This window comes from Parambassis ranga, chromosome 16 (assembly GCF_900634625.1).
Source record: "Parambassis ranga chromosome 16, fParRan2.1, whole genome shotgun sequence".
Lineage (NCBI taxonomy): Eukaryota > Metazoa > Chordata > Actinopteri > Ambassidae > Parambassis > Parambassis ranga.
The window spans coordinates 19,282,964-19,308,850 of record NC_041036.1 but is presented as its reverse complement, the minus strand read 5'-3'; the positions used below and the strand labels follow the sequence as shown (position 1 = coordinate 19,308,850).

Below are 25,887 nucleotides of genomic sequence, written 5' to 3'. Positions count from 1 at the left end.
CATTTTTTAATATTTATTAACAAAGAAATATGACATGGTCCTCAGTATTCAGAGCCTTTGCTGTGACTCATATATTGAACTCAGGTGCGTCCATTTCTTCTGATCATCCTTCTTATGGTTCTACACCTTCATCTGAGTCCAGCTGTGTGTGATGATACTGATTGGACTTGATGAGGACAGACACACACCTGTCTATATAAGACCTTACAGCTCACAGTGCATGTTAGAGCACATGAGGATCATGAGGTCAGAGGACCTGCCTGAAGAGCCCAGAGACAGAATTGAGGCACCGATCAGGCCAAGGTTACAAAAATTTCCATTGTGCCAAAATGCCATTTCTGCTTCCTAAGAGCACAGTGGCCTCCATGATCCTTAAATGGAAGATATTTGGGACGACCAGAACCCTTCCTAGAGCTGGCCGTCCAGCCAAACTGGGCTAAAAGAGGGAGAGCCTTGGTGAGAGAGGTAAAGAAGAACCAAAGATCACTGTGGCTGAGCTCCAGAGATAAGAGAAAGTCAACCATCACTGCAGCCCTCCACAAGTTGGGGCTTTATGGCAGAATGGTCTGACAGAAGCCTCTCCTCGGTGCAAGAGACACATGAAAGCCTGCTTAAAAAAAAAAGATTGTCTGGTCTGAAAAATTTAAGGGGGTCTGAAAAATGTCTGTACCCACTGTAAATAACAGTTAAATTCTTGACAGTGAAGTTACATCCTCTCTTAAATTAGCCCACATGACAATTCAAAATGGTGAGCTTGGTCAGACAAATAAAAAACCAATGATTGTGATTGTTTCTTGTAGATGTTAGGATATAAAAGCATCCACAGGGGGCGATATAACCAGGCTGATTGGGCCAAAGTATCATTATACTACACCCAGCTGCTAAGAATTATTGATCACACCACACTTGTGAGACCAAATCTACGCCCGTGGTATTTTCAAATATTCATAATCACTACCAAGCCTCGCCGCTACACGGCGCTAATCACCCCTCCTACAGTCCACGGCCTCTCAGAAGGGGGCGTTCCCTGTGTGCAGCTGAGCTCGGTCATTTCAGCAGCAGCAGGCAGCCTCAGTGTGAAGGGAGAGCTGAGCGAGGAGGGACGCAGCTGCTCGGCGCGGTGCAGACAAGCCAGGATGTTTCTCTGCGAAAAGCCTTTGTTTTAAAATCAAGGTGTCAGAGGAGCGGAGGTGGCGGCGGTTTCGCGGTGTGACCTGCAGAGACAGATGAGCGTGCAGATACTGCGGTGTCCCCGGCTGTAGTCACGTCCGTCTTTGTTCGGCGGTGGCATCTCTCCGTCACCCCACCATGGATTCTACAGATAAAGAGCACAGGTCAGACGATGAGGCTGAATACGAAGACGAAGAGGTGGACCCCAGAATTCAGGTGTTTGGACCTCCGTGTTTTTTTCCCCAAAATAAGACAATTATTATTATTATTTTTTGTAACATCGCTAATGGTCAACTGTAGCCCAGTTTAACACAATTTAGTTGTTTAGTTTATTGTAGCCAAAATAAAAGTAACAATGATTTTTGTTTATTTTGTGTATGTGACGGTTTAATTCTGATTTCAATTTCTGTTGCAGTATGTGAATAAACTGGAATATTCTCTAAAGAAAACATTATAACTTGAAGATGAAGCTAATGCTAAATAATAAGATTATATTTAGGTTTTGTTTGTTATTTCTTTCTACTTAAACATCTCTGTAGATGGTGATCTGACGGTAGATAAAGTCATTGTTATAAAAACTGTAAAAATAAAACAAAGCAAGGTAATGTGTGCTGCTTGTGTTGTCTGCTGAGAAACTAGTTCTTCCTGCTTTAATTAATATGATGATGAGGTCATTTGCACAGTTACTGTTTTCACATGCTTTGTTTTTACATAACTAGGTTTGTCTCAAAGTTTTTGGGTTAATTCTATTTTCTTGCACACTGCTTAGTGTCTCATTAGGTCTCATCAGCCGGTCGTGGTCAGAGCAACACGTCCTCCCTTGAATCATTTGTCTGTATCCCTTGCTACGTTTTGTTTTTGGTCCAAGGCCTTAGAGTAGGGTCTGCATGGGCAGTGGATCTGTATAATTTACAGTGATTTAAAGGATTGTTGTATTTACTAGAACTATATTTAAAATTAGGGCTGCATTGACTCATTTCTCTGGAGCAGTTTGTCATCAACTATGCCAGGCTCTGGCCAGATTCATAGCTTGAATTGATACAGATTTTTCAGTAATGCACTGCATAAAATTCAGTGTGCTGTCCAGTCATGGTGAGCAGGAGACTTCTTATGTACTGCAGCATAAATCAAACTGAATATAGATTGGTACAAGTAATTGAGGTATCAGTTTTAGCTTTGACATGTGGATTTGGCCATCAGCTAACAGTGGCCCTTGTTGTGTCCCAGTTGGTTATTTTCTGTTCCAGGACTCTGACTTGATCTTGGGGTTACCTTTTCTTCAAACTTGCTTCATCTCAGTGTTGTTTCCTCTCTTCCAGGGGGAGCTGGAGAAGCTCAACCAGTCCACTGATGACATCAACAGATGTGAGACGGAGCTCGAGGTCAGTTTTTGTACACAGTGAGCGACGTGTGTTTGCAGGTTATCCGTGCATTGGAGCGGTCTGTTGGCAGACTGATAAGAGTGCACTGTTACACTGTTTGCTGTTTGTTCAGGCTGTCAGTTTGCATCTTAGAGGTGTCACTGCGTGCAGATGCAGCAGTTTTTTCACTGAACTACAGCTGGACCTTTGCTCTGTCTCCAGGCCAAATTGTTTCTCTGTCAGCAAGTTTCAACACACAAGGAGTTGTTTTGTGAGACACACTGACAGACTGTGTTATGTTACAATAAACTGATTTAAGCTATCAAGCAGGCACATTTCACAGTAGAGGAAAGGAGTAACATAATTGTGAAGGCCTGAACCCATGACCCAAACAGAACTAATGCAGGCCTTTTAACTTGCATAACTGATCTTTGAATCTCATTAGAAACCAGTAAAGGCTGATGGCTCACATTTATATAGGTCAGCAACACTGCATGCAGCTTTATAGAGGCGCAAGTCCAAAGTCTTGAGAGAATAGTGCATTGGTTCAAGCAGCTTAAAGATTCACAAGTGTGCACTTTTACGGGGTTTTGTTTTAAACGACGTGTCTGTTTAGTGTCATGAAACGCTGATGGAGGGATTTAACAGTGATGGTTGTTACTGTGATCAGTGGTAGGGCAGCAGTGCAGACCTGTGAGACCAACAGGTGGATTTGACCAATACTATCTAGAAATTCAACAACATGTAGGGTTTGTGTTATGATCAAGAATATCATATCAGATATTGGCCCCACTATTGATTACATAGATTGGATAATAGGGCTCCCCCATGTGGCCAATCTGTTCACTAAAATTCTGTGTTAGCAGCATCATGCAAGTAGACTTGACGTGTAACGAGCACATAAAGCGAAAAGTTCAATAGCTACTTGCTGTATCTGCAGAGGAAATGGGATCAGGTTTGGGTGCTGGCTCATGAACAAAGCTGAGGATTGGTGCATTCCTACATAGACTGAATATAAAGATCGTCTAACATCATGTGACGTCAGAGTCTGAGCTTACTTATTTATGTTAAAAAATCACACATGTAAGCCTGTTAGCATGCTAAAATAAGGTCAAATGCAAAAACCTTATCGGTTTGTTCATTCTCTACCACTGATTTTTGTTTTCTGTAGTTTTCATATCTGAGTGAGATTTCTCCCGTCAGCTCAGACAGTCGAGGCACAGAAGCACTTTTCTGAATAATCAGAACATAATTAGCCGTACTTCTTCTTGTAAAATGTGGAGTGATAATCATCCCCATGTTTTGAGAGCTTCACTAATGAGTAAAAGATGATGCACCTCCACAGTGGAGATGCAAATGATATTTTAATGTGTCGGATACCCAGACACAATGCCTCGGGCTGTTGAAGCTGAAGTGCGTCACGGTGTCAGCGTCCGAGTGGGAGGACAGAGACTCTGCACTGCAGTCTGTATAAGTGGAGAGACAGTGAGATACAGAATAAAGGACAGAGGTGGGAACAAAGGGATATGCCTCTGCTACATTATTGTTTGGCTGGCTTTTGTTTCTTGCATTTGGCCTACTGTGGGTTTAATTATTTTCAAGTGCTCGCTTTCCTCTTTAATTCTAAGCTGTAATCTGGATCTGATGTGGTAACTGTCACTTTTTTATACACAGCCAAGGGTGAAAAGGGTCACCATTCCTCCCTTCCTGTAAAGTTGAAAGTCAGCACTTTTAACCTCATAGTCACTGTTTCACAGAGCCAGCAGGAATATACTGTAAATAATCCAGCTCATTTTTTTGTAGCAGATTTTCTACTTCTCTCTGCTCTTGTATATCCAGCCTGAATATCTTTGTCTGAAGCACAATAGCACCTTTAAAGTGGTGCTTACTTACCTCATGAAGATGATATCCTAGAACACAAACCATTGATCAAAAATACACACATTTTCTTTCTTGATCTTGAGGAAAACTTGTTTGTTCCAGACCAGCTGAAGATCTGTAGATGCAAGGGGGGAGGGGGACAACACACAACAACAAGTGTGTTTGTTTTCTTGTTTGTCAGTGCAGGAGCATGAAACACTAATATCATTTTTCAATGAAAGGATGCTGCCAGAAGAATCAAATAAAGTTTTGATTTTGGGACTTTTCATGTCATGAGGTTCCCTTTTCACTCATTGAACTTCAAGAAATTCACTTTAGAATATTGTTTTCTATCAGTAAAATTGGATTCAACTGCAATGAAAGCTTAACTGGATTAAACTGGACCAAAATACATGATGATTCCCTAATACAACCTGCACCCAGTGATCTGAAGCCCTGAGGACATCTCGCCTCCATGTGAGCCTTAGTTACTTCTCATGTTCAGCTATGTCAGAACCACTAAATGTACACAAATGCAGTTTCTCATGTTGCTTTTGCTATTTACTGTACAAAGTTCTTAGTTTGTTTAGAAAGCATCCAGGATCCATGATCAAGATTACACATATCATGGTTGGATGGACTTTAGCAGTGGTGATCTCCTTGTGTCCCAATGCTGGCTAAGATGCGTTCTGCTTCAACAGACTTGCAACATGCGTACCATAATTTGCAACATAACATCGCTTCCTCTTGCTCATTTTGACATGGCAAAACAATGCTTGCAACCCACGAATGAACCGTCTTTAAGCCATGTCCATAGAGTTTTCATGAAAGCTATTTTGTTTTGTTTTTGTACCTTGGTGATTTGCTTCAAAACAACTTGTTTACAGAAGTGTTTGTTAGTAACCATTAAAAGCCAGGTCAGGGATTTTATGGATACGGTAGAATGTGACCTCATCTCCATCCCTTAAAGAGAATACCCTGTGTGGATTTGTAATATTTCTGACTTGTTTTTGTTCCACTTGTTTCTTGCCATTGGGATCTTCAGTGCCCTCTTATGCCAGTTAAGATTACCATGATTAAATTTGGTTGACCATAAAGTCTAAGAAATTCCCTTTGAGTAGAAATAAACAAAGCTCTCAAAGATGGAACAAACGCTTTGCTTCTTGTCACTTTACTAAACTTTATCAGACATTTATTTTCACAGTCTGCTGCCAGGGTTTTGGCCTGAAAACTGTGTCAGCTTTATCTGGCCCATGAAGTGACGACTTTATCCAGATTAAATAGTCTCTAATGTTTCCTATGCATTATTAAGCCATAGAGTTTTAGTGGCATTATCTTTTATTTTATTTGCGTCCTTCCTGTATGTGACTCATAGCTGAGGCAGCTCTACAGTGGTGAGTTTCATTTCCTTCAACCTGCCACTTTTCAAGCTGAATAGAAGTCAGGGGTCAGGAACTAGAGTGCTACTCAAACGTTTGTAAACCTTTTAAGATTTGTATATATTTCTGAATTGGAAGACCTAAAACATCAGCTGATATTCACATGAGTCCTGACAGAAAAAAGAGAAGAAAAGGGGAACCCAGTCAAACAAAAACACAAATGTTTGACTTTGTCATGTATTTACCCTTGAAAATGATTCTTCATTGCATGTGTGAGAATGGCAAAAGTATGTGAACCTTTGCTTTCTGTATCTGCTGTGACCTTCTTGTGCAGCAACTACCAATTTCTGCTAACTCCTGATCAGTTGTCCGCAAGGTCTAACCCCCCCCCCCCCCCCCCCCCCAAAAAAAAAAAAAAAAAAATTCCCTGGCTTACAAGCAGCAAAACAGGAAAAACCATGGTACTACCACCACCATGTTTTACAAATGTGGTAAAGTTCTTATAATAGAATGGAGTAATTGTCTTAATATTATGCTTCTCATTCAAAACATCCATCCATCCATCTTCTGAGCCCACTTTTGTCCTGCCGTACAGGGTCACAGAGGGCTGGAACCTATCCCAGCTGGGACCCTGGACAGGTCACCATTCCAACCATTTTCAACCTGATGATAGTTATTCTTTTATTTCTGCCATGATACGGATTTTATTATATCACTGCTGTTTAAGTAAAACAGGGCACTTGCATATTTCATTGATAGTGTCCACCTGTGAGTGTTTCTAATGTGGCTAATGTTTTGGGTTGTATAAAGGCAGAAATACAAAAAATTCTAAAGGCTTCACAAACCTTCAAGCACCACTATACAACATGTGGTCAAAAGATATAACCATTGCCAAAAGGGTAGGAGACAAATACACATGGAGCACTATGATCCTGGCTTTGTTTTGCCATTGGTTGGTTCCTTTCTTATCTTAAGTGCTTTGCATAGCTGATTTTCACTAAGTGGCTCTTTGGCTGAGGTCTAAAATGCAGCTTTTATCAGGCGAGTTTGTTGGAGAACTTCAAGGGCAGCGTTCACTGTTTGTGTTGAACCCTCAAATCCCTGTAGAAAGAAGTGCAGCAGTCTGTGTTTTTAATTGAAGCTGCCTTCTGTGTTTTGAAAACCAGGCAGCGAAACATTGATTCATCAGTTTCTTCAATGCCCACACATGCAGTTTATTTTCAATTTTTAAAAGTGTCTCCTTTTGTTTAGGATGCGAGGCAGAAATTTCGCTCGGTTCTCGTGGAGGCCACGGTGAAGCTGGATGAGCTGGTGAAGAAGATCGGCAAAGCCGTGGAGGAGTCCAAGCCTTACTGGGAAGCCCGCAGATTGGCCCGACAGGTCAGTCAACAGTGTGTGAACACAGGTCAAAACATTAGGGATCGCCTTTACATATCTTGTCAAAGCAAAGGCTAAATCTAGTCTCAGTTGTGTCCACACAACTACACACTACACAGGCCTACCCATTATATATTCAGTGCGTTAATGCATGGCCTGGTTGTTGTCATTTATTTTGTACTTTGAGACTTCGCTGCTTTTGCTTTCAAATGAGGTCATGTCTCAGGTGAGTCTTCATGGCTTAAATTGTTATTGAGTTAAAACCGCTGTCACTAAAACTGGGATTATAATCCCTTGTGCAGGTGCACACAGAGGACATCATGAGATTTCATGGACATGTAGGTGTTCTCGTTCTATTTTAAGCCTGCCAGGTGCTGGCAGCCTATATATGCAGAGTGGATATGAATCGGGTTAAATAGACATGTGGTCTGTTTTTATGACAAAATCTACAAAATCTCTTCTAAAAGATACACACTACATTGGCCCTCACTTTGCTTCTTCTTTTAGCAGCTAGCAGTGTTCTCTGGTCCATGCATAGCTTGTTCCCTAGCATCAAAAATACACAGAGAATTTGACATCAAACAGATCCTCCTAAATTTAAGGACATAAAATGCCCTTTTTACAATCCATTTGAGATAATTAGTGTTCTTCTATTGGCCTGATGATGTGGCAAAGTTTGTTTTGTTAGTTCAGGTATAAATGTTTCCTCCTGTTGTCTTCCTGTGTTATAATAGCCCTTTGTTTTTTTCATGTCGAAGAGAAAGGGGGATTCCATTCTATCCATGTCAGTAAGGTTGATGTGTAAAATTCACATATTTACCTAAACTAGCGAGGAAGGAGAACTGCACAATCATGCTAGATCAAGATCTCAGTTCCCTTTTCAGCTAAGCCTGGGCTAAAAGGGTGGCTGCGTGATGTGTGTAAATAAAAGGGGAAGGAGCCACCTGCACATCTCGATAAGAGCCTGTACAGCTGTAAGCTTAGCCAGGAAGCGCAGACATGCTAAAAGGGCTTCATTGTGTAGTCTCACCCTGGATATGGTTCAGCCAGACGGCTACACTCACGTTTTCGTGAAGAGATACAAAATATGCTTAAATGCAATGTGAAGGGGATTTTTTCACACTGTGCTGAAATGAATGGTTAAGGATTTTTTGTATAGTGACACTTCAGTTGGACTTCCCCTTTTTTCAGCTCTATGTCCTTTTTTAACCCTTATACTGTATAATAGGCACAGCTGTAAGAGTAAGGGTTATTAAGGGTGGAACTAAAGATATTTTTTGGAAAACATTACTAACTGAATACTTTACAAACGACATTTTAGGACATGTAATCTGTAATCTGCATTCTGTAACTGAATACTTTTTCAAAGTATCCTTCCCACCACTGTTTGTTTCTGCTGTTGGACATTTTGACATTTCGAGTTTGTCTCAGGTGGCTACTGGAGGAACTGCAGCTTTCACCATTTCTGTGTTGGTCAAATTAGGACATGCAGAAAGTGATCTCTGTGGCTGTGGTGTACCTAGATATTAATGAGCACTGAGGGAACTAGGATGAGGATCCGTGCGGTGCTCTGTTGCTTCCTCCTGCCTGTCAGCTCACCTGCTGGCCTAGTTTTATTTTTGGTCGTCTCATGTATTAAGTATGTGTAGAACAACGCTGTGTTGATGTTTGATGCTTTCTAAGATTTTAATTGAAATACTTTTTTATTTGCCCTCAATCATGTTTGGAAAAGCTGAAGCTTGAAATCCGAGCCTGCGTCTCTAAGCTCACTGACTGAATACTGTGGCCTATATAAACATTTCCCAGTCTGGTGTACTGTATCTATTTGTGTATTCTCTAAATGCCTTGCAGTGCCAGGCAGATTTAGTTGTTGTTAAGTTTACTTTTGGTTTTGTGTCCTATTGGATGCCTTTCATCACACGTGCCTCCCTCTCTCTCTAAGGTCTCTTTTCTTGTCAGATCTCTGCACTCATTTAGCATCACTAGTCTGCATCCAAGCAACTAAAGACAAAGATTTGAATGTGAGTATTAGTGTGCTGGTATTACTCATGTATCCCTTAAAGGGACAATGTTCTATTTAATTTACAGACCAGCATTGATTTAAATGAGAGAGCTAACAATTTCTTAGATTTGGAGGATATACATTTAGCAAATGCTACACTGTTAGTCTGTGAAAAGGTTGAAAAAGGCTATTGGAACCAAAATAGAAAGCGCCTGAATCAAGTAAGAGTAGCTGCATGTCGGAGGCTTTGAACGCTTTCCTGCTTCTCAATGAGGTGTCTAATGTCTTTAATAAAGCTGATTCCAGCTAGAGCATCATGGAAATGGATCCTGACACAGTTAGACAAAACTCACTTACAATCCCCTTGATGTCATTTACTCTAATGATGTGCCAAGTAAAAATATCTCCAAACACTGGGACTTTTTGTCACCGTCCCCGCGTAGCCTTCCACCACTCGCCCTTTATTTACGACACAATGCAGCAGAGCGTTTGGCTTTTTTGTGAGCTTATTAGTCGGCGGAGTTTGGATGATGTAATCAGGGTATTCAATACATACTTGCCTTGTTATAAACTTTCTTTTGTGTGTTTTTTTCTTTATGCCTGTTTTGTTCACACATTCAGAAAATCATTCTCTTCCTGCTCCCCCCATCACTGTCCCACTCAGTTTGATAAGAAACATTATTTGCAGTTGTAGATAAGGAGCAGGCAGCGCCCAGGGAGCGACGGCGACGGAGGCTGTGATGGCAGATAGTGACAAATGACTCGGTTTAACCTTGACTCTAAACAGCAGATAAAGCACAGACCTATAACTCTGAGTTATTTGATTATCTTCATTAGAATATTAGACATCTTCCTGACAGCAGATGATACATGAGTCATGCAGGAGCACATTAAGGGCTTCCCCGCTGCGTTCTTCAGTGGGGTTTGAAAAATCATTAAAATTGGATTGAAAACAATAGAAGGCTGTAAAATAGAGCTCCTATTGTAATCGGAGTATCAAAACAAGTTAGATGCTTTGGAACCCTTTAACCCAGGACTGAGGTTTCCAGTAGACACCACCACCCATAAACTGAGATTCACTGCCTCAAAAATAGGCAAAAATCACTACGAACTTAATGAAGTCATGTAAATATTTGCTCATATTTCATACATACATACATTCAAACATATCAGACCCCACTATCCTGCCAGTGGATTTTAACTGCTTCATTAACAGAACTTTAAACTTTCCAATACAAACCAGGTTCAAACTGCTTCAAAAACAGCCATAATCATGGTATTTGAATGCACCATATGTAACATAAATGCAGTGGTTCCTGATTTTTAGTGTCAAATGCATCAATAGCTCGTCATTCTGCCAGGGGCTTGGTAGAAAAAACAATAAACTCAAACAATAAAGTCACCAAACTACATAAACGGGCAGAATTACCAGACTTTGAACATTTTGATGGTACTTTAATGCAACATATGTGACATTTGCCAAAATATATTACCAATCTTAAGCTTAAAATTGTTATGAAATGCTTTATTCTACAATTAGACATTTCCACATGTAACATTCTATATATATTATATATCTGCATAGCACCCTTAGGAAGTCATGATTGCACACCCAGCAGTCATGTGACAACAATTTAACATACAGGTGTATTTGCATGATTCCACATGTATTCAAACATCTTCTAAAGTGTGCTGGATGCTTGGTGACATGGTGATTAAAAGTAATTGAAACATCTCTCTCTTAAGTACATGTGTGATTCAGCTCTTTGTGATCAGGCTGAACTTTGTCCCTCAAGGACGCTCCTGGTGAACGCACATAAAGGCTGCATGAATCAAACCGACCTTTCTGTGTCTCTGGACTTTAATAGCTTTAAACTCTTTTCCCTTTCATCTTGCTTGTAAAGGTTTGTCAGGCGGGTATTGCACTTGGGGTGACCTGAACACTCACGGAGGAAGTGGGTCAGGGCGACCAAGCTAAAAAGTTTGCGAGCGATTGCTCGAGTGCACATCGCTTCAAAGACGCACGGTTTAAGAGTGCTGACTCTGGAGGGAGCTCATGTTGAACTTTCAGAAGTTTTTTTTTAATCTATGAAATATTCATTGGACTCACAATTTATTCCACTTCACCTCTCATGCTGTAGATGCAAAGTTTCTTGATATGAGAAACAGACTACGTGTTTAAAAGAAAAGACATTCTGAGGTCAAAATGGGGATGTGCCGTGGAGACAGTGAGGAGTACATTTGCAGTTAGGAGGATCAACTGCCACTTTGTTGGTGTTGGTCATATTGTGATCTGTGGATCCATTCTCAATGTCTAATGATGGCCTGAACAGATGTCAGAGGATTTAAAGAGAAATGGGTTAGTGAAGCAGGGGGTAAGCCCAAGCAAATCCCTGGCTGTTAAGATGACATGCTAGAAGGAGATTTTATACAGCTAGGAGTGAAAGCTGTGGGCACATAGTGGAGGTGGGGTAGGGGTTGGGGATGTGATGGTGAGAAAGAGCAACAATTACATGCCTGACTTAATGGATGGGATTGTTTTGGCTCTGTGTCAGCAGTGAGGGACAAAACCTGTGCAGTCCTGTCCCAGTCCCATTAGACAGATGAGGCTCATATAGACAAGAGGAGGGGTGCGTGTAAAGGGGTGGGAGGAGATGCTAAGCTGGAAATGGGTTTGGTTTATGTGAGACGATGGGAAAGAGAATACATAGTCTTGATTAATATATAATCTCAATAAAGCACACACACACAAAACCGTACAGCTGTCCTTGCATTTTTTTTTTAGTTTCCTACCCAGACTTAAACCATCAGAGTGAAGTACCACAGCTGGTAGCTTGCAAATTGTAACACAGAAGCAGGCTAGCTTAAGTGCTAACCTGGTGATGAGTTTACACATTTACACATTTTCAGTTGCATTCAGAGAATGTGTTTTGTTTTTAGTTTTTATTGCAATATATTAATCATAATTAAAAAGTCTCCTATTTCCTGTCATCCCCTTTTCTTTCGCTCTGTTTATCTCCCTCCCTCCCCTGCTGGCTGTGTTTTTGGCAGGCACTGCAGGTGCACACATGGAGGAGGGAGGGTGATGATGGATGGATGGATGGATTGAAAGATAGAGGGATTTAGGGATTCACAGGAGGGAGCAGTAGAGAAAGCTGCTGCTGCTGCAAGGTCAGAGCCATCTGGTTTTGCCATGACCACCTGGGATTCTGTGTGTGTTTGTGTGTATGTGAGTGTGCAGGATGTGCATTGTATTGTTATAGCACCATTGGCCTGTCCGTTATTTCATAATAGCTCTGGCAGGCACGTCCCTGGACCAGCCTTTGACAGACAGTTTTTTTTGGTTGGTGACTGGTTTCCTTAGACGATGACTCATTAAGGGCGCGGAAGGGTGTGTGCTCTCAGTACATATGTGGTCACAGTTTTTAGTTTTGCATTATGAAGGAAAAATTGAACTGTCAGTAGTTGAATCTGGGTTAATTTCCATGTTAAAGTCCATGAAGTGGAGATCAGTGGCAAAGGCTTCCTCCCTGCTGCTGTGACAACACTCTCACACATATCTAGGCCAGCCACAGTTACCTCACCCATCCTTTGAAATAAACAGCGGCATAAAATTGAGGTTTAGGTGGGCATGCCAAGATGGAAAGGACAACATGTTTACGACCCTTTGAAAACGGCTCTTTGAAAGAAATCATTGTCCCACATAATGTTTCCTCCTCAGTGGAAATTAATTGCCAGACTCGATCGAGGATAAGAGATAAACATAATTACATTTTCCTAGGGAAAATTGGCCAAATCGGGTCACTTTGAGCACCGATCTCTAGTGGAGGACCAGGAGATTTGGGAAAATATCTCCTCTTAGATTAGTACGAAGAAGAAGTGAAGAAGAAACAAACTGGTAAAAAAGACTTTGAAGTCTAAGCATGTCTTCTTTTCATCTTCACAGGACAAAGTGAAGGTCAGTGGGTCAGTCTTTTTATGATCTAACAGCTCATTTCCCCAGAATGCCTTTCTTCGACAGCTCTGACTGATGATGACAATCGTCCTCTCTCCTGTCCTCTCATCCCTCTTCCTTTCCCTTCCGATACACAGATCTGAAGGGCATTATGGAAGTGCGGTGAGACTCTACAAATTCATTTACAATGTATACTCTCTTAGCAAAGCAATGGAGGGAACGGCACATCCGTCTGTGAAGTCCTGCAGTAGTTACACGTCAGCTCCTCCCTTGAGAATTGCCTGATTTTCATACAGCTGTGTGCGGAGTGATTAAGAAAAGTCGAGAGGAAGAGATGAAACCCTTGCACTGCTGAGATGCAGAGAGGTGTAGAAGGAAACTAAAGGATGGATTCAAGTGATGATAAAAAGTGGAACAGAAAATCAGAGTGATTAAGTGAGATATAGAAAGCGATGGACTGGGAGCGAGAGAGAGAGAGAGACATGGATGCAGAAGAGAGAGAGAGAGAGACGGGGTGATGATAGGAGTGAGTCCTGGTGATAAATGGAAGGAGACATGTGAATAAAGATAAAAGAGGGGGAGCATGAGTGAAAGAGGCAGGGTGATAAAGCAGGGGGGAGAGTATAAAAACCAGAAATAAAATGAAGGAGGTGAAATGAGGAGATGAAGGGCTGGAAACAAGGAGAAATGAGACTTGCGGGTTTTTTTTCTTATTCTTACCACATTATTAAGAGGAAGAGCTGCTGTGGTGCAGACACCTTTATTACAGCCTGACAGGAAGTAGCACCAACATGTTGATGTGAGCCAAGCTGAATGTTAAAGGTGGAGGTGGTGTGTAGTAGGTATAACGGAGCTTAGTCGGCACAGACTTGCCGGCCTCTGTATAGGAAAACTAGGATAAAAGAGGCAGGCTAGAACACTTTCACACATTTAGTGGTTTGTCTCTGTGCTTCATTTGTTTGCACGCATTGCATTGCAATGCCATGAAAGATTCTGCTTTCAGAAGGAAAAAAACATACACAGAAGTGTATGTGTCACAAGCTAAATCAGTCAACAAACATGCTGAGTACCGTAGTTGAGCAGAAAGACCTCCTTATGCCGCCTGGATGGTTTATTTCTCAGAAGAAGCAGAGTGTGTGATGCCTGACAGAATGAGGGAGGAGGGGGGGGGGGGGGTGAGCACGTGTAAAATGGGTTTCTAGTGGGCAACGTGATGAAGAAGGGGAGGAGGGGAGGAGGTAGAAAAGAAAAATATGACTAAAACTCCAGCACTGTGAGGCAGTAATCAGACAGTCTGAGAGATGGAGAGAGGGCGTCGGTGTTCTTTGCCTTTGCACACTAGTTCTTTTGCTTCAAGGCCCTCAGGTTTTGCTTTGTGTAGTTTCCCAGTATTGAGGATCACTGTCAGGTCCATCTGTCTTTAGCAGCCATGTTGCTGGTTGTTTTGCCTGTCAGTCGGAGTGAGGCAGAAGTGTTCTGTTGCATTTCATGTCATTTTTTTGCCCATAGAATGTTTTACAAGTTGCAACTATACAAGGCCCCATATCAGTGACAGTTTATTCAAATGTAAGGCAGTCAGCAGCACATGGTATGTGCATGTGATATTCCTGCTGGACAGACGATTCACAGATGTTGCTATAACATCTTACTACCATGTCCACCTCTACATCTTTAAATGTGCTTCCTTTCTCTTGTCTCTCTGTATTGTGTCCAACATGCGTATGTATTAATTTGATGTACTTGGTTGCTGCGTAGACATTGTATAGCATCGAGATGTTTTAATTTGTCTTGATTGCTGGCATCATTGCTTGCTTGGTGTATGTGTGAGTGGATGATAGGAGTATGGGAGTAGGATTTTTAGATGGGCTTTTTTACAAGGTATGGGTTTGGGTGCTCAAGGCAGCCAAAAAAAGGCAAAGAAAAAGTCCAAATTCTAGTTATTTACGAGCTTTGATAAAATGTAAAATACTTTATTTGCACAACGACGGTGAAGTTGTGCTTTAATACTGATGTATATGAGCCTGACGCAACATAAGAGACATTACTGTAGGTGGCACATGGCCCTCTAGGCAGCCTAGAACACAAAGCCGAGCACATGACGGCAACAAGGCAGATGCTGTTAGGATCTTGCTGTGCTGGCATGCTGATCGCCATCGATAATGAAATTAGTAGCGAGCATGTGGTGAAGTCAGAGCGTCTGCAGACCAGAGGTTAACGGAAAAGGCTGCTGTAGGACAGATACAGAATCTGTGGAATGGAAGTGCAGATAGACACATTCTTGGAAATATGGCTTCATGTGACTGCATCAGGACAATGTAAACATAATCTATACCAACATCCATACCAAAGTAAAAACCAAAAAACCTTTAAATTGTGTGCAGCTTCTGTAAAGGCAGTCCCAGTTATTCACTTTTCAGTATAAGTCGTTAAAGAGAACTCTTATTGTGTCTTATAAATATGACAAAGTCTGTCTTAATCTTAGCCTGTTTGTGACAAAACAAAACTGCTGCCTTGACATTTAGCCTGTTTTCAGCTGATATCCAGCAACTCTTTGTGCAGTAACTTGACTTGGGCAAACTAGGTCAGTAGAATCAGCTCTTGATTTATCATTCAGCAAACCCCAGCTGCCTGAGTCAGAGATACTGATTTTCACTGTCCCCTCTTTTTGCTATGCTATTTTGTGTTTCCTTCAAAACATCAAAAAACTGAGGAATGCTGACAGCGGAAAGAGAGGGAGAGATAAGCCTGCTTACTGCAGCACATCAGTGATGATTCATCACATTATGCACTGTACTGTACAGTGGATTATGCATATACTCTCCTCTCATGGGCTGTATGAAGCTGCTCACACACTTCTTGTTATGTATTATTAAGTTCATACAGTGAGCTTGAGTGACGGCTTACTGCACACACTCCCACCACTCCTTGGACAATCTTTCAGTAGTTAGCCATTAAAGGTGTGGTCTGAGTACAATGTACAGTGGTGCTTTATAATTTCTACATAAATATGACCCCCAAACATCAGCTTTTGAAATGAGAAGCATTATTTTAGTTTAGAAAGAGGAACACTGCATTCTGACATAAGAACCTCATCCTTCCTGTGAAACACGGTAGTGCTAGTCTCACGGTGTTTGGGCCTATGTTGCTGCATCTGGCCCTGGTACAGCCTGAAATGTAAACCCAACATTTCTGTCTTATTTGTCACCACTGTAGGTGTACTAATGCACAAATTATTCATAAGTGTTGGTAGTGCAGCTGAGAAATTAAAACATCTCAGATAATTCTGGTGATTTCTCTCAAAAATTCATATTGATAAATCCATCCAAACATCTTAGTCATTTTTGTGGTGGGGAAAGATAAAGTGTCTTTCCTTTCCTTTCCCCTATTATGCAACAAAGTAATTAGTGGTTGGCGGACAGCTCATGGCCAAATCCTGGCAAAGATGGGTTTGTAAGAGTGTGTGTTCTATCAGGAGAATCCAACTGCTTTGCAAAGTACTTTCACTGCATCGTTCTGAATATAAGACACATAAAGACACATAAGACAGTTTACATTTCATGGCTGCTTAAGAGTTGTTCGTTGATGAGCTTCTCCTGACTTGCTGGTTAACTGTTGAAGTGCTCTTTTCATGATGGTCACTCGCCATCATGAAGTCCCCTGACATTGCAAACTACCAGCTGTTATTGCAGCTGTTTTATTGACAGGTAAAAGATTAGAGACATTCGCATCTTTTTGGATCTATTCCAAGAAAAAAATATATATATTTAGAACAAATGTGATGCTGGTGCATCAGCTGGATGTAAGTGAGCCTTTCAAAAGTGGTTGAAAGTCAAATGTGGACCTCACAGAAGGGGATGTGAGGGATTGAAATGTGACTCTCCACATCTCTTGATGCAAACAGTGGGATCCTTTGCTGCGTAGCTGTAACAGCTGGAGTCAAATAGGAGTGAGATGCTGCAGCACAGATGCTGCAGCAGCTCTGAGCCTTTATGGTCTCTCTATGTATCTTTTATCGGCCTGCATAACAGTGTGAGTTGAAGGCTGCGGCTAATGTGTTCAGGCAGAGCTGACAGCAGCCGATAACACTGACAGAGTGAATATGTCTCTAACTTGTGCCCAATGAAGCAAACGTTCACACAAAAAGTTGCTTTAAATTAATTGTACAAAATACAGACTGATCATTTTTATGCTTCTTAAAGAAAGTGCATGTTTTAAATTAAAATATATTTTTTTACAAGGCTTTCTCAGTTCAGTTAATATTTACTGAGGGATGTGTGCGTCATGCATTCTTACATGGTATTCCGTGAGTCGGACCTCTGTTCTTTATCCACGGGGAGCACATGTTGCAGTGACCGTGCTTCCACATGTAACACGGTCATCCACACCGTGAACCTGCATGCATGTGAATTCTCGGCTGTACAGATTCACGTGAAGCAGACAAGTGATGTCAGCATCATCTTATGTAACACCGCTCAGGCAAAGAGCTTTAGTGTTAACATTCAGTCCTGTAATTTCTATTTATTTACCTGTAAATAGAAACCTTCAGGTGCACATTTGTAGCAGTGTGTGACCTTGCACTGATTGTAAGGTGTAAATTCAGGCTTTTGGTGTGCGATGGAGACGATGACTGTCTCTTTGTTTATCCTGCAGGCACAGCTGGAGGCGCAAAAGGCCACCCAAGATTTCCAGAGAGCCACTGAGGTCCTGCGGGCAGCGAAGGAAACCATCTCCCTGGCTGAGCAGAGGCTCTTGGAGGAAGACAATCGGCAGTTCGACTCAGCCTGGCAGGAGATGCTGAACCACGCCACACAGCGGGTATAATTTTAAAAAAAAAATGTCTATAAAATCTTTATCGTGATCTGAAAATAAAGCGGTGGCTGACAGTGAGTGTTGATTGGCTGTTAATAGGTGATGGAGGCGGAGCATACTAAGACCAAAAGTGAGCTGGTGCACAAGGAGACGGCAGCCAAATACACAGCGGCGATCAGTCGCATGAAGCAGCTGGAGAAGAAACTCAAACGCACCATCAACAAATCTAAGTAAGAACCCAGCACAATTTCAAAATATGACTGATGATCTAAATGCACAATACAAGCCAGGATGTATTGTATGTTTGGACTGTGTGTCCATTGCTGGACTGGCACGTGGACACAGCGGGGGCCCCAAGCTGCTGAGCCTCTAAAGCAGACTGTCAGCACACGACTGACAAATGCAAATGAAGAATTAAAGCCTTTTATTTTGAATCTTTTATCTTGAACTGAATGCAAAAACCCTACCAACTGATTTTGTCCCTTAAGATTAAATCTGTGTGTATACTTCTCTATTCAGCTGAAAGCGGCTGCTTTCTATAGCGGTGAAACTACAGGGCTCAGTAGCAACCACATGGTGTAGTGGTCTGTTTTATTAAAAAAGCAGTCAGGTGTTGAAGGGGAAGTCGGCAAAAGTGAAATACAGTCACGAGCTCTTGTCCTGAAAAGAATAACCGATACAGCTGCCACCGGAAATTCACACATTAAACAGTGTCTGTGTCAGGATTTCTTCACATGGAGGTGATTTTTTTCAAATGATTTATTATATAGATATTATTTAAATTAAGCAGTTTATAAGCTGGAAAAAATAATTTAGTTTTTATTCATCTGCACCACAAACCCAAAGGAGCAACATCGATGAACGTTGCAGTTTATTGCTCTCGGCCCTCTAAGCAATAAACCTCTCACCACCTAAACAGTCTGAATTTTAAAAGTTCAAACTGTTTTTATTTTTTTTTTTTATTGGACCAACTCTAACTGTATTTTGAGCTGCAGCCTTGCTGCGCATCGCCTCAGCAGGGTGTTAATCCATTCTGCATCATTTGCTCATCCAACATCACATCCCCTTTATCTCCCTCTCCTCTGCTTGGTTGCCATGGAGATGATGTGGGTACCACTTTTTTTCTGGTTTGCTCTGTATTATTTCCCCTCTGATCTCATCACCCTCTCTCTCTCTTACCTGACCTCTCTTCCTCCTCCACAGGCCCTACTTTGAGATGAAGGCAAAGTACTACCTGCAGCTGGAGGTACGTGATGACTACTCAGTTGTAATTTACCACTAGTCTTCAAAAGTTATTGATCCCACAGTGTTGATCCTGATCAAATAGCTTGTCTATAGTTACTTTTTTCTCTTCTTCTGAGGGTCACCTCTGTAATACAGAGCTTTAGCTTTAGTGCAAGTCTGCTCTCAACATCACTGATCTGAAGCCCTCCCAAGCATCCTCCTCTCCTGTCTTTCCCGCAGAACCTGAAGAAGAACGTGGACGAGCGACAGGCCAAGCTCTCTCAGGCCAAAGGCGAGTACAAGGCGGCCCTCCGGAACCTGGAGATGATCTCAGACGAGATCCACGAGCGTCGCCGAAGCTCCGCCATGGGCCCACGGGGGCGCGGAGTCGGTGCCGAGGGAGACAGCATTTCTGGGGATGACATCTCCAGCTTTAAGATGGAGTCTGACGGAATCTCCAGTGAGTGCAGTTGAATGTTAGTTCTAATCGTGGTGAGGTATCTGTCTGCCTTTTGAAGTGTGCAGCAGACGATTCGAGGCCAATTAGTAAAGGGCAAACATTCCCAGCGTGTTGCTCCCCTGTCTGCCTGCAGTCAGAGCCGCTCACCTGGTGACCCTCTAAATGTCAGGGGTGGCTGTGATGAGGATAAGTCCCAGAGCTGGTGCTTCTCTTAATGTTAAAACAAGTGTAGGAACATTCAGACATCTTTCAAAGGTTTGCTGTTGATGTTTGTTGCCGTCCTGGCTGGGAACAAGCAACTATTCATATAAGTCTATCTGGATGAGAAATCAGGGACACACACTGAACTCCTGTCAGCTTCTTCCAATACTTGGTTATAATCCCTGGAAAATCTGATCAAGGCCATGGTTTTAAAGGGTTTCTAAGTAAACAGGAGAGCTGATGGTGTAAACAAGAAAAACTTCCATCGGTTTAAATATGTAGAAGTAGATTTCACTTTAGGCCTGTCTCATGTTATGTATTTGTAGACTTATAAACTTCACTTAATGTTCTTTATTCAAATTATCCAACAGTGTTGATATGTATAATTAATATCTGTGTATCGTTAATGTTTATATACATTTATAAGTTCATGTCACAATACTGCCTATAGAATACTAGGTTAACATCACCATGGTAACAGCAGTCTAGCCTCTGCCACTTTCATGTTAAGAGCAGATGTGCTGCTGAGAATAAGACATGTGCTCGTGTGCTCTGAATTATGTAGGTAAAATGAAACACCTCGTCTAAACATGATGAGACACTTCATGTCCACTTTCCTGCTCATCCGTCCTCTTTCCATTTCTTTCCCCCCCTGCAGTGGCATCAGTGTGTTTTGATGACGAGCCGTGTGCCGGCGGCAGCATCATGTCCGAAGAGGACTCTGAGACTCGGTCCACCTGCAGCCTGGGTTCGTCTCCCAGCAGCCCTCAGGACCTCCTGTCGCCCAGCCCCTTCGCCAGCTCCTCTTCCTCCTGCATGTCCTCCTCCTCATCTCCCTCGCCAACTCCCTCGTCCTCTTCCTCCACGTCCTCTCCGGCTCCTCTGTCTAGGCCCTGCAGTCTGGATCTCCCCAGCACCGTGTCGCTGTCCGACTTCGGCCTCATCTCTCCGGTGCTCGGACCTCGCAGTGAGTGCAGCGGGGCGTCGTCGCCTGAGTGTGACCTGGAGAGAGGTAAGGACAAGAAACTTAAATTAATGTAGTAAACTATATGTTTTAGAATGATAATAAAAACACCGGAATGTACCACAAAGCAAAATGAGTGGCCTAACAAGGTATTTTTTTAAGAAGGCTCATGTATGGGATATGATCAGAAAAACAAAAAAACTATTGTCATAAAAAGGAAACCCATGTGAGCATGGCAGATCTTGAAATATAATAAGTATTTCCTATGCTGCTTGTATGTAATTTTCAGTCAGCACAACCAGACCTGGAGGCAACAGTAGCAACAGAGGCTCATTGTTCGTATTGGGCCATGCTGTATTCGTGTCATTGTTTGTTACTTTGGATGCCGTGACGACCTCAGTGTTTTGTCTTTCTAATATATTATAATTTGTGTGTCAAAGAGTGAGACTGTATGCTCTGTCATCTGGCCTGTAACTGCAGCAGTTACTCAGCAGTACACAATGAATGCTGGGATAGGATCCTTTACAAACACTACTGCAATCCAAGGGTACATTTACATTTGAAGGAATCATGGCTGCTAAATATAATTAAATCTGTGCTGCACTAGAGACAAAATTGATTAAATGAAAATGTAATTCTTTTTTATATATTCCACATTCTGTTTACTCAAGCAAATACTTTTTTAAACACATTTTTCAAACATAATAGTTTTATGTAGGAAGCTTACATAATGTTAGCTTGTACACAGAAACAAAACCCTCTCCAGGGTCATCAGTCTGGGTTAGAGGTGTATTTTCTGCAGACATGGATTTTTTTCTTGGTCTGCAATCTGGCAGTCCATACCAGTGCAGGACTCTAGTGACTCTTCAGTTCCAGACTACATTCACTAAGTATCTTGGCAGTTGTTCCCAGCTCTTTTAGACATTTCTGTCTCCCAAATGTTTTCTTTTCTGCCAGCCTCATTCTGTTTCACTGTCTTTGAACTTCTTGATAACACCACTCCTCACTTCAAGTGCATGTGAAATGCTTATAGGGTCACTTGGTTAAAGCAGGGACTACATAGTATCATGGCATACCTTGGTTGGGTTCTCTATACAAATTAAAGCTTTCTTAAAGGAAATGCTGTGGCATTAAAACATTTCTTTGCTCTTTCAAACAGAATGTGGGAAATATTTGAATGCAGTTTTCACAAGGGGATGTAATGGAGAATAGAATAGAATACTAAATACTTTATTCATCCCAAGCTGGGAAATTTCACTATTGCAGCAGCAAAATACAGGCACTCAAGCAAACTAAAAAATAAACCTAACGGTAAAAATTAAACGGTATAAACATTATTTACAGCAAGATAAAAAACAAAACATAGGTGCAGAAGCAAAAATGTGCAATTTGTAGTGCAGGTATACATAAGTCTAAATCGGATTGTGCAGTTTGGTATGAAGATATGAAATGATATGATACTAGAACAACAGTGTGCAATTTGAAAGTTAAAAACCTAAACCTTGTGCAGAATGTGTCCCTTACAGCAGTGAGTCCGTGTTATCTCTGGCACAGAGATGAGGTGTTGTACAGTCTTATGGCATGAGCCTGGAAAGATTTCCTATAGTAATTCGATCTTTAACTGTAATCTGTGATTCAGTTTTACTGTATAAATAGATTACTAATAAAATGGGCTGCATTGTTTCACATAGCCGTGCACAACAAAATGTGTGGAAGAAATCACATGAAAAAATAGGCTAGAAATGAGTCCATTTGTCCGCAGCACGTGCGGTTGCACAGGGGAAAGCCACATAGAAGTGAGATGGATGATGCTTGGGAATCTATTCTGGGTAAAACGTACACTCTCCTGTGCCTCACACCTGCTGTACCAATAGAGAATATCAGTCAAAGTGACAGCATGCCGAGCACCTCACGTGTAAGAGTCCTCCGCACAGAGGAAATGACCTCCAAGCTGTGTCTGTCTGTCCACCTGTTAGTTCACTGAGCTTGTCCTGTGCTGCAGGTGACCGGGCCGAAGGTGCAGAGGAGGATCTGGACAACGCTCCGGCCAGCAACAATAACATCAGTAGCAGCAGCAACAGGGGCAGTAGCAACAGGGGCAGCAGCAGCAGGAGCAGCAGCAGCAGCAGCTCTGCATTCAGCACCAAGAGGAGCTTCAGCCTGGAGTCGCGCTTCAGCTTTCTGAACCTGAGACGCCCCCGAGGCGACAGAAGCGCAGACAGCTGTTCGCAGAAGACGGAGCGCGGGCAGACTGTTGTCCTGGTCAAAGGAGTTTGAGAAACTGTTAATAAGCTAGCTGCCACCACATTCTGGTGTGTGTATATATATATATATAAACATTTCCTTTGCATCTTGGCAGCGATGTGACGCCGTGTCTTTTATGAAGGACAATGCACCATTTGGACTGAGAAATAAAGAGCACTTGATTATAGGTGATGAATGGAGAACTGGGTAAATTATTGTCTCATGTTTGTTTTAGTTTATCATTTTCGCCATAAGCTGAAAAAGGCTTTGCAAATGTGCACTAGTAGCCAGCATATAACCGTTTAACTTGGATCTGCTCTATAAAGTATAATACTGTTTAATGGCACAAAGCATGCAGTAAAACATGCAGAGGTGATGTCCTGTTAAGTTCAACAGATAAAGCTGAATAAAATTCACATGTGGAGATAAATAACAATAAATGACTACTTTATTTTTTGACATTAAGTGTAAGGGGTTAAAATGTTATTTTTGCCAAAAATCAACTAGCATTCACTGTGTAAATGTACAAATTTCAAATATTTAAACACAAAAAATGACATTTCATTACAAAACATATTAAATACATATTAAGTGTCATGGTGGCAACTGAAAGGTGTGTTTCATCTGTTTCCTGAAACAAATGACTTACTAGTAAATAATAAATGTAAGCACATGTTAATGAATGCGATCTTTAAGTGCACATTATTGAGTCACTGAACTTTTTTTTTTCATTTTTTACTTGATACGGTAAGTATATAATTCTCATCTGCTGGCACGGTGGTTGTTGTACAGTGTTGCAAAGGTGACAACGATGCACTTTGATTTTTGTTGTATTGTGGAAATGATTTAAAGTTGAAATGTAACATGTCGTATTTCTTCATGGCCTTATTAAGTATCCTAAATGAAATGCTGACTAAGTAATCTTGTTTTTCCTCCCAATAATTTCTAAAAATGTGTAATTGATTTATAATTTTTGATCTCCAAAGACAACTTTCTTAGATTGGTTGTTTTCAGATAAGTTTAGGTATGGTTTTATTGTATCTCCTCTTTTAGGTTTTGTTTGGTATAACTGCTGGTTTACATCTCTCACATGTTTTTTTTTTTTTTATATATTTTTTAATTATTAATTAAACGTAATTTTGGTTATTTAAATTAAAAATGGTAAACATTAATTTTGCCTATACACGGACTACTCTCAATTATGTTCTTGTGTTACTGTCCTTAAAACCCTTAAGTTCCATCAAAAGGATCGTAACAATCACTCCTAGAGGTTTTTCACAGATGGTGAATGAACCCACACACTGTCATAATCCCACCCTCGATCTGGTTCTCACCTTTGGCTTTAAAACTGGGAACCCCCTCAAAACCCTCTCCTTACAGACCACTCATAACTTTTGAACAAACAGCACACAACAAAAATTGTTTATAGCAGACACTTCTCTGAGAATACTGTACTGATTTAGGGATGTAATCCCATCACAGCTCCTTTTGGGCAGCAGTGGCTCAGTGGTATAGCAGGGTTGTCCAGTAACCGGAAGGTTGGTGGTTCGATCCTAACTCCTCCCTAGTCACTGTTGTGTGTCTTTGCTGGGCTGCCTTAATCGATTTCCCCATTGTGGGACTAATAAAGGTTTTATTTTATTTTTTTTTAATTCAGCACCGTGCACCAGTACACCAGAACGTACTGATTTAAATATTACTCCGGGAGAAATTGATCGTTTGCAACGACACTGCAGCCACACTACACACAGTTTCAGACATGGTTGCACCACTAAAAAAAGGTTACAAATCATCTTGCTCCGTGGTATAATTAAAACTTAAAGAAAATTAAAGCAGGTATCGAGACGGATGGAGAAGAAGTGGTACTCCTCTAAATCAGTCGAATCAGAGGGCCTGGAGAGACAGTTTAATGACAAGACCTAAAAAGACCCTTCATAAAGCCAGAACAGCAGAATTACAAGTACACAAGAATCAGAAGAACAACTTGTATTTTCTCCCTAACACTGTAGCCAGGCTGACAAAGAGCCACAGCTCTGTTGAGCCTTGTATCCCTGCATCACTTGTGAATACTTCATGCGTTTCTTCATCTGACCTCCAGCATTAATAAATCTAAGCCAACTACATGCTACATCTCTGACCCCATCCCAGCTAAGCCCCTCAAGGAAGTCTTTCCTCTAATTGGCACTTCCTTGTTAGATCAGATCAACTTGTCCACAGGTGTTTGAAACTGCTGCGATCAGACCTTCACTTCAAAAACCTTCACTTGACCCAGTCATCTTAGCAAACTATAGACCAATTTCCAACCTTCCATTTATTTCTAGGACACTTGAAAGAGCTGTTGTAAGTCAGCTAAATGACCACCTGCATAGGAACAGTCTGCTCGATGCTGCCCCTGCTTAAAGTCACTAATGACCTCCTCATGGCATCGGACCGTGGACTCGTCTCTGTACTCATTCTACTGGATCTTAGTGCTGCCTTTGACACAGTAGATCATCGTATCCTGCTACACAGATTAGAACACAAGATTAGGATTACAGGAACAGCACTGCGCTGGTTTAACTCACATTTATCTGACAGATTTCACTTTGTTCATGTTAATGATGTTTCCTCCTCATGTACAAGGGTTAATCATGGTGTTCCACAGGGTTCCGTGCTCGGACCGATCTTGTTCACCCTTTACATGCTCCCTCTAGGAAACATCATCCAGAAGCACGGCATAAACTTTCATTGTTATGCTGATGATACCCAGCTGTACTTACCCATGAAGCCTGAAAAACTGGAGCCGCTAGTCAGACTACAGGCATGGACATAAAGGACATAAAGGACTGGATGACCTCCAACTTTTTACTATTAAACTCGGACAAGACTGAGGTCATTGTTT

At 41.6% G+C, this 25,887-nt stretch overlaps 1 protein-coding gene across 1 annotated transcript; it reads left to right on the top strand.

The window, feature by feature from the left end:
- Positions 1–1,076: 1,076 nt before the first annotated feature.
- Positions 1,077–24,086, top strand: sh3bp5b (SH3-domain binding protein 5b (BTK-associated)). The gene is made up of 9 exons (XM_028426343.1): positions 1,077–1,386; positions 2,490–2,552; positions 7,022–7,150; positions 17,755–17,919; positions 18,013–18,143; positions 19,117–19,159; positions 19,378–19,597; positions 20,457–20,810; positions 22,765–24,086. The coding sequence occupies exons 1-9, from the start codon at positions 1,309–1,311 to the stop codon at positions 23,037–23,039; spliced, it is 1,458 nt and encodes a 485-aa protein (XP_028282144.1). The 5' UTR covers positions 1,077–1,308; the 3' UTR covers positions 23,040–24,086.
- Positions 24,087–25,887: the final 1,801 nt, after the last annotated feature.

What these genes read in the sequence shown, in the direction of transcription:
- sh3bp5b (XM_028426343.1), top strand. Translation starts at nt 1,309, where the DNA reads ATGGATTCTACAGATAAAGAGCACAGGTCAGACGATGAGGCTGAATAC. An exon ending in CCCGCAGATTGGCCCGACAG is followed by an intron (nt 7,151 to 17,754) that starts GTCAGTCAACAG and finishes TTTATCCTGCAG; the next exon opens with GCACAGCTGGAGGCGCAAAA. An exon ending in TGAGTGTGACCTGGAGAGAG is followed by an intron (nt 20,811 to 22,764) that starts GTAAGGACAAGA and finishes CCTGTGCTGCAG; the next exon opens with GTGACCGGGCCGAAGGTGCA.